This window comes from Equus quagga, chromosome 6 (genome assembly GCF_021613505.1).
Source record: "Equus quagga isolate Etosha38 chromosome 6, UCLA_HA_Equagga_1.0, whole genome shotgun sequence".
Lineage (NCBI taxonomy): Eukaryota > Metazoa > Chordata > Mammalia > Perissodactyla > Equidae > Equus > Equus quagga.
Genome location: NC_060272.1, coordinates 131,226,503 through 131,234,782, shown reverse-complemented (window position 1 = coordinate 131,234,782; position 8,280 = coordinate 131,226,503). Strand labels below are relative to the sequence as shown.

Sequence of the window (8,280 nt, the reverse complement as noted above, 5' to 3'; positions counted from 1 at the left end):
GAAGGGCCCTTAGAGCAGGGCAGCTAGTGCACAGGAAGGGCCCTTAGGAGCAGGGCAACTAGTATGGGACGTTGGAGAAGGACGTCCTGTGGGTTTAAGGAATTGAAGTGGGCTTTTGGGGGAAGGCTGGGTTGCACAAGACTTTGAAGACAGACACCCAGGTGGGTGTAAGTGGGGCCACAATTCTTGGCTCTTCTACCCAATTCAGGGTCTTCTTCCCAGGGTGGGTGGGTCTGCCCCTCCCTCTCTGAATCTCCTGCCTGCTGCCAGGGGCGAATACCCCCAGAGGCCCAGAGGACAGGTGACATGGCCAGCTTCAGGGCTGAGAGCAGCCTGCCATGTTCACTTCCTAACAGCTCCGTCTGTGCTTTCTCCTCACAGGACCCAGCCGCCGCCTCCATCTCAGACGGAGACTGTGGCGCCCGGGAGGGTGAGTCAGTTGCCATGAATTACAAACCATCCCCGCTCCAAGTGAAGCTGGGTGAGTGTGTCTGGGGGGTGAGGGAGATGTGGGGAGTGGACAAGGTGCTCTGGGCTGGGTCTGCAATGAGGTGCCACAAATAAACCAACTCAGGCTAGGTAATTCCAAGACTCAAGCCACCAAGCCATTGGCACTGCCAAGCACCTTATCTCCTGCAAGGCAAGGAGGGAAGTAACAGTTCTCTGCAGGGCCCAGAACTCTAGGAGGCATCTCTGAGGCCAAGAAGGCTCTAGAGATGCCAGGGGTAGCTGCAGAGATAGCAGGATGGAACCCCAGAGAGAGGGCTGGAAGTGCCATCAAACACTGGACCAGACCAAGAGGAAGCTGTCTTCGAGGTGGGTGTCACTTGCTATGTCTGAGAGTAGAAAGGAATGAGGATCAAAGCCCAGAAGCTGAGCCCCTCTCCCCATTCCTACCTCAGCCTGTCTGGAGGTCTCAGGGCCTGGTTGGCTCGTTTGAGGGAGCTTTCCCTTTGTTTCTTAGTAACCCCAAATACCTGCCCCCTTTGCGGGCTCACCTCTCCTTGGGAGTTTATCTCATGTCCACTCCAACATCCGTGTTTGCTCCTTTAAAGCCCCTGGCTCCCGACCATTGCCCCTCGCTCCTGCAGTGCTGTTCTCACCTCACCCCGTGAACACTGCCCTTCCCTTCAGGGGCCAAAGTTTCACTCACCCAAGGCTGCTGACCATAACAGACTTCTACTAAAAATTTGGTTTCATGACGAGAAGTTACAACACAGTGCATCCAGGAAAGAGTTTACAATTAAATACAAGTCACCATTAGCCTTCAAACTCCTCTGTCTTCCCTGCCACCCTCCTGTCCATCTTTCTCTCAGGCTCCAGCTGCCCACCAAATACTGGACGCCTCCTCGTCCTAAGAGCCCTTCCCATCTATTCTGAAACCTTCTCCCTCTGCAGCTGCCAGGACTCCTTTTCAGAGACCTGTTCTTTTACTCAGCTTTTTTTTTTTTTTTTTTTTTTTGCCTTGCTCCTCTCCTTCCAGACCACATCCAGGGAGCCCCTCAGGCTATTTTTCTAAACAAGAGAGCAGCTCTCTCAGTGAAATTTGTTCATCTTCCCAAGACACCAGACTCAAACTGCACTCAGTTTTGTTTGGTTGTTTTTGTTTAATTTAGCAATACAAGTATTTTAGCAAGTATAACTTCTCCTTTACTCTCCCCCACATGTTCTCCTCCCCAGAAATAATCATTCCAAGCTTTTTTGGTTTTTCTAGTTTTATTTTGTGGGTTTTTTTTTTTTTTTTTTTTTTTTTGCTTTATCTCCCCAAATCCCCCCGGTACATAGTTGTATATCTTAGTTGCAGGTCCTTCTAGTTGTGGCATGTGGGACACCGCCTCAACGTGGCCTGATGAGCGGTGCCCTGTCTGCCCTAGGATCCGAACCGGCGAAACCCTGGGGCTCCGCAGCTGAGCGCGCAAAGTTAACCGCTCGGCCACGGGGCCGGCCCTTATTTTGTGTTTTAACATAAGTGGTATCACACTGTGCACATTTTCTGCAACTTTTTTGTTTTTGTTTTCATTTTCCACTTAATGTCTTGGAATCCCTTCCAATATGAGTATAGAGGGAACAACTTCGTTCTTTTAAGTGGTTGCATAGTAGTTTGTAGTTTGGCTTTTCCAGTTTATTGTTTGCATTTTTCACTATTTTAAACAATTCCAATATGCTTTTAAAGCAACACTTTTTTCGTCCCCATTACTTTACCACCAAAGCTCCTCATGAAAATTCCCAACCTTGTTCCTGTTGCTGTCAAGAAAATCACCACCAGGAACTTTAAGGCAAATTGCACCCCCTAGAGGCTTGGAGTGGTAATGGCAGCTGCTGCCTGCTGGAAAGGGGCTGGGAAAAAACTGGAGTCAGATGAGCAGTGGCAAAGAAAGAGAGGCAGAGACTGGGAGATGGAGGCCTGGGTCACAGTAGCTGGAAATGCCCACCCTGCCCTTCCTGTCTGGAGCTCGTGATTATTTTATGAGAGCTTTCCCGTAGCATCGCTCTCCACCAACAGTCCTTTTCCTACCTCTGGGCTTTACTAGAGATGAGTAGGAAAGGGTGGATGGGCTCCCTCCAGGATCCAGACAGCTATGGCTACTGGAAACAGTGCCACACATGAGGCAGTGGGCTACCTGGTGGCCAGTGCCATGAATCTGGGAGGCTCTGGAGCCTTAGAGAACTCAGAAGCTGGCAGAAGAGTCAGAAGTACAGCCAGAAGGGCTCCCCCAGCCTCCTGCCCTTTACACTGCCAGCCCCATTCTGCCTCTCCCACTCCACAACCTTCAGTGGCTCCTTTTCCTTCTGCATTAATCCCAAACTCAAAGCCTTCATGCTCTAGGTTTGTAATCAGGGGGAGCCCCCAGCCCCTTAGCACAGGACCTGAGACATGACTGGTGACACAGATGTTTGTTGAATAAATGAACGACCAAATAAATGTATCCTACTTTTCCAACTTGACTCCATCTTCACCCCTCCATCCCATCCAGATCCACACATTATACTCATTTCTTAACACGTTTTTTTCCTTTTTTTGCTGAGGAAAATTCACCCTGAACTAACATCTGTCACCAAACTTCCTCTTTGTGCTTGAGGAAGATTCGCCCTGAGCTAACATCTATGCCAATCTTCCTCTATTTTGTATATAGGTCACCGCCACAGCATGGCTGCCAACAAGTGGTGTAGGTCCGTGCCCAGGAACCGAACCTGGGCTCCCAAAGTGGAGTACACTGAATTCAACAACTAGGCCACGGAGCTCGCCCCTCTAAAAACATTTTTATATACACTACCCCTCCTTCCTAGAATGCCTGCCTCTCTCCAGCTCAAGTTGTCACCTGCAGGAAGTCCTGACTGCTCCATCCTTCTGCGCCATCTCTCCCTCTCCAGCCTTTCTCTGGCATCAAGCACAGACTGACTGCCCCACATGGGAGTACACGTAGCTCCTGATAGACAGGCGTCAGCCTCCTCCTGTTGCCCCTCACCATCTGCCTTGGGTTGTGCAGGGCCAATTACTGTCTCCACCAAGCAGGAGGGCCTGGAGTTGGGATCCCTGCCTCAGTTCCTAGGAAAGCAAGGGGTTTCACAATGAAGGCCCAGCCCAAGCTGCCTGAGCAGTAAGGTAGGGTTGCCCTGGGGGCAGGACACAGCTTCCTTCCCATGTTCCCCTGCAGAGAAGCAGCGGGAGCTGGCCCGGAAGGGATCCCTGAAGAATGGCAGCATGGGTAGCCCCGTCAACCAGCAACCCAAGAAGAACAATGTCATGGCCCGGACAAGGTAGAGACTGCCTGCCCTGCCTGGACCCTGCCAGTCAGCAGCTATCTCTGCTGGTCCTGAGCCTCTCCTCTTTCCTCCTTCCTCAGGCCCAGCTCCTCTGTGAGAGGAGAGTCTCAACAGGATCCAAGGGGTGGGAGGTGGGGGATGTCAGGGCCCCACCCAGTTCCTTGCCAGGCTTGTGTGCTCCAGTTGCCAATCCAATCCCCCAAATTCTCCACCCAGGCTGGTCGTCCCCAATAAAGGCTACTCCTCGCTTGACCAGAGCCCAGACGAGAAGCCACTGGTAGCCCTTGACACGGACAGGTGTGTATGGGGATGTTGGGAGAGCTGGGCAAGCCACAGGAACCATGTGAACATAAAGTGGGCTGTACAGCCCACACCTGCTATATTGTCAGAATTGGGGTGTTCCTCAGACAGCCAGGTGCTCTCCAAGGGTGACTCCCCCAGGGAATGGAATTTTTTACATGGAGGTGGGGGAGAGCAGAGAGAGGAAGAGGGGACTGGCACAGTGCTGCTGTCCTGGGACAACGGATCCTATGGCTGCCCCTAGAAAGGGCTCTGATGCGATGCTTAGTGCTCTGCCCCCTCTAAGGGAGGAGCCCTGCTGCTGGAAACACACCTGGCTGCACCTGGACTTTGGGAAAACCCAACACGCCAGGATGATTCGGGCCTAATAAAAAGGTAGAGGGATGAAGGGAAGGGAGTGGCAGCTCTATTTAGAAGGAGGTTAAGGGTGACAATTTATTTAGAGGGGGGGCGAGGGAACCTGTCTTAAAACTGCATTTGCACAGCAAGCATAGTTTTTATTTAGCCCTTGCTGTTTATTAGGAAGGAAGGGGGAGGAATGGGGTATTGACTGATGGCAGCGTGTGCAGGGAGCTTTCTATTTAGTTTCCCAGAGTCACTTCTCTGTCTTTTTTCCTCCACCGCAGCGATGATGACTTTGACATGTCCAGATATTCCTCCTCTGGCTACTCCTCTGCTGAGGTGAGGCCCCATCCCTTTCTGCCCTAGACACACCTTCTCCACGAGGAGAAGGGCTGGGCCAACGCGCCCAAATCTCACCGCAGAGCAGCGATAGGCAAAGCTGTCGGAGCGCATGTGGGGCGGGGCCTTGATGGTTAGGGGCGGGGCTTGGGCCCGGGGTTGGAGCAGGGCTCTTAAATAGAATGGGGTATGAAATACAGGGGACACCTTATAGGGGCGGGCCTGAAATAGGGACAAGGCCAAGCAGAGGCAGGACCTGAGGTGGGAAGTTGCCGGTAGAATGGGGTGAGGTCTGTAGTGGGGCGGGGCCTCGCAAGGATGTGCGTGTAAGCAAGAGAGGCCAGAACTGAGGTGGGGCCTGAGTAGGGGTGAAGCCTGGGGTTTCCGGAGAGACCTGGAATGGGACAGGCTGGGTGCGGATGGCCTGGGGATGCAGCCCGCCTCCGGATCGCCCCGAGCCTCCCTCCCCTTTGTCTACAGCAGATCAATCAAGATTTGAACATCCAGCTGCTGAAGGACGGCTACCGGTTAGATGAGATCCCCGACGACGAGGACCTGGACCTCATCCCCCCCAAGTCCGTGAACCCCACCTGCATGTGCTGCCAGGCCACGTCCTCCACCGCCTGCCACATTCAGTAGCGGGCGGGCCGCTGCGGCCTCCCGGGGCGGGGCCACCGCGGGCCAGGTTGGACAGGGCAGGGGCCACCCCACCCCAGCTCGTCCGCCTGCCCCCGGCCCCCGCGCCCCCTACAGCCGCCAACCTCGTAACAGTCATTGCTTCCTCCTATGGTAGGACGTGTACCTCTGTGTGTTCATGGAGCCGGAGAAACCAAAACCGGGTCTCTCTCCACCTCGGGGGCTGAGGAGGGGTGGGGGCTGTTTGTTCAGTCGCTTGGGGGACCTCACCCAGCACCCTGCCCCCCTCCCCAAAGCTGCAGTCCGGTGCGGGAGACGGGGAGTTGGACGGCAGGGAAGCCAACAGTAATGAATGGGGGAGGGATAAGAAAGCAGGGACTCGGCCCCGCCCCAGCGAAGCCATGAAACCCCCAGCCCCAGCCTGACGAGGAAAGGGGCTCGGAGGGAGAAAGGCCCAGGGCAGTCAGGGGGCAGGGCCCAGCACCTCAAAGCCCCCTCCACGCGCGCCCTGCTGGCCCATGCACCTATTTGCGTGTCTCCCCTCATCGCCAGATGGGAAGCCTGGCAAAGCTGCCCAGCAGGACATCGCCCCCACCCATCGGATCACTGCCTTCTTCCTCCTTTTTGCCCCATTCACCCCGTTCCTTGCTCTCTGGGTTGCGAGGGAGGGTAAGGTGGGCTTTAGAGCCAGGCCAGAGTTTGGGGTGCTATGATCTGTCTTCACCTGTCCCTAACCAACACGTCCATCTCTCTGCCAACCTCCGCCCCCTCACACGCTGTGTTCATTCGTCTCTGTCCCAGGCCGGAAGCAGGAGGTAAGGCTGGCCTCGAATGCCCCATTCCCATCTCACTCCAGCCCAAGATCCCGGATGCTGCTTCCCAGAAAGAACCTCCCAGGAAGCAAGCTTAGGAGAATACGGTGGCTGCATGTGTGGTAGGGAGAGGTTGGCAGAAGGTGTGTGTGCCTGAGGCTGTCAGGGTGTGTCTCTGTCTCTCCAGATGTCTGTTTCTGTCACGGGTGTGAGTGTCCCTGGTGGGGAAGTGACTGTGTGGTCTGTTAACAGTGTGAGAGGCTGCTCAGCAGTGCAGTGGACAAGAGCCCTGGACTTCGAGTCAGAAGCCTGGGTTCCGGTCCTAGCTCTGGCGTCTCCCTGGGATCGTCAACAAGCCACTTGTGTTCTCCAGGCTTCGGTTTCCTCCACTGTAAAATGAGCAGTGTCTGAAATTATTTTTAAGGTCCTTTCAAACCTGAAGGAATTTCTTCACAGGAATTTCTGTGGAGATGTGCAGGAGGTCTCTGTGTGTCTTTGAGTACTAGGGGCTCCCTAAGTCGTATGTCTGTGTGGAAAGGAGAGGGGAAGTTCCTACGGGACCTGTGTGTGTCTGAGCTCGTGTAGATATATTTGGGAATACGTGTGTCTGTGAATGTGTGTGTATAGGGGTATCTATTGTGTGTGTAGCAGTATGGGGTGTCTGTGAGTCAGAATGTGTGTACTGTTGCTTCTGCTGCTGTTGCTGGTTGGGGGAAGGGGTGCCAGAAAAGCCGAAGATGAAAATCAAGAGGGAAGAAGTGACCAAGGCGCTCCCCTGGGACTGGGAAATATAGACCTGCCCCCATGTGAAGAAAAACAAAAGCACAGATAGCCTAAGACTGCTCAGGTCTCTGCCCCACAAGCCACATATCCCAGGGCCAGGGTGTACACTCCCCATTCCCCCATGCTTACACCACACATGCTGGTGTATCCACACTCATCTGTGCCACTCACACCCTGCAGGCATGCAAAGGACACACCCACAGTCCAGTCCCTGCTGGCTGTTCCTGGGGGTGGGAGCTAGAAAGGGGAGAGGGCAGTGAGAAGACAGAGTAAGGCTGCTGGCTGAGGGAGGGTAGCACCCCTCCCTGCACCACACCCTGGGGCTGCCAGCTCCAAAGTGCTGAGGTGCCGCTCTGCTCCCTCAGCCCCTCCAACCCATCCCTACCTCCTCAAGTGCAGGAAACCTGCCTTGACGATGAGAAAATGCCAACAGGAGGCAAGGACAGACAAGGCACCTGCAGGGCCCACAAGGCCCATGCTGGCCCCCATCTGAGCCCATCTCTCCCACCCTGGTCAGCATCCCCACCGCTTGTTGTCTGGGCCCCAGAGCCAAGCCTCCTCCTACCACCACTACCACTCTGGGCCCCTTGACTCACCCTTCTAGAACATGGGTACCTCTTCTTTTCTGGGCAGGGCCTCCACCAGGGCTCATTTAGACTGCTGCCTTTGCTACTGACTTGCTGTGTGACTCTGGCCTACTGCTCAACCTCTCTGGCCCTGAGGAACCAGGGAAAAGCTCCCTCCCTACAGGATATTCCTAGTTCCCTGGCAGGCAACGGCTTCTTCTGACTGAGGCAGCGTAGGCAGTGTAGGAGCGGTGGAGAGAGAGAGGGAGCTGGCGGCCAGCAACTTCGGAGTCTAGGGAGAGTGCGTGGTTCCCTCCTTCCCTGTCTGGGAGGTTGGAGGGGAGGAATCAAGGCCTTAGCTTGCCCCCTGCCACACTTCCCCCTTGTAGATACTGCCTTAACACTCCCTCTACCCTCAGCTCTGGCTGTCACCCAGCCAGGTTTCTCCGCGCTCACTAATTTATTTCCAGGAAGGTGTGTGGAAGACATGAGCCGTGTATAATATTTTTTTTTTTAACATTTCCATCGCAGTATTGACCATCATCCTTGGTTGTGTATCGTGTAACACAAATAATGATATTAAAAGCATCAAACAAGCCAGCCTCAGCTCCCTACCTGGGGTGTGGGCAAGGGGCAGGTGGGCTGGGAAGGGGAGAGAACCGATCCTCTGAACGTACATTTCGTTCTGCCTCCACCTGTGGGTTACCAGGCTGTCCGCTGACCCCTGCATGACCCTG

General features: G+C 54.5%; 1 protein-coding gene across 8 annotated transcripts in view; it reads left to right on the top strand.

Annotated features, from left to right (window-relative positions):
- Positions 1-8,139, top strand: part of FAM219A (family with sequence similarity 219 member A) — a 48,765-nt gene extending 40,626 nt beyond the window's left edge. For 2 of the 8 annotated variants that reach the window (XM_046664250.1, XM_046664254.1), the window contains 5 exons: positions 382-430; positions 3,657-3,759; positions 3,982-4,062; positions 4,692-4,746; positions 5,230-8,139. In XM_046664250.1, the coding sequence (XP_046520206.1) occupies positions 382-430; positions 3,657-3,759; positions 3,982-4,062; positions 4,692-4,746; positions 5,230-5,385 (444 nt within the window). In that variant the 3' untranslated portion in view covers positions 5,386-8,139. Of the gene's footprint in view, positions 1-381; positions 482-3,656; positions 3,760-3,981; positions 4,063-4,691; positions 4,747-5,226 lie in introns of all 8 variants that reach the window. The other 6 variants (XM_046664249.1, XM_046664253.1, XM_046664248.1 and 3 more) reach the window with 3 other exon arrangements.
- Positions 8,140-8,280: the final 141 nt, after the last annotated feature.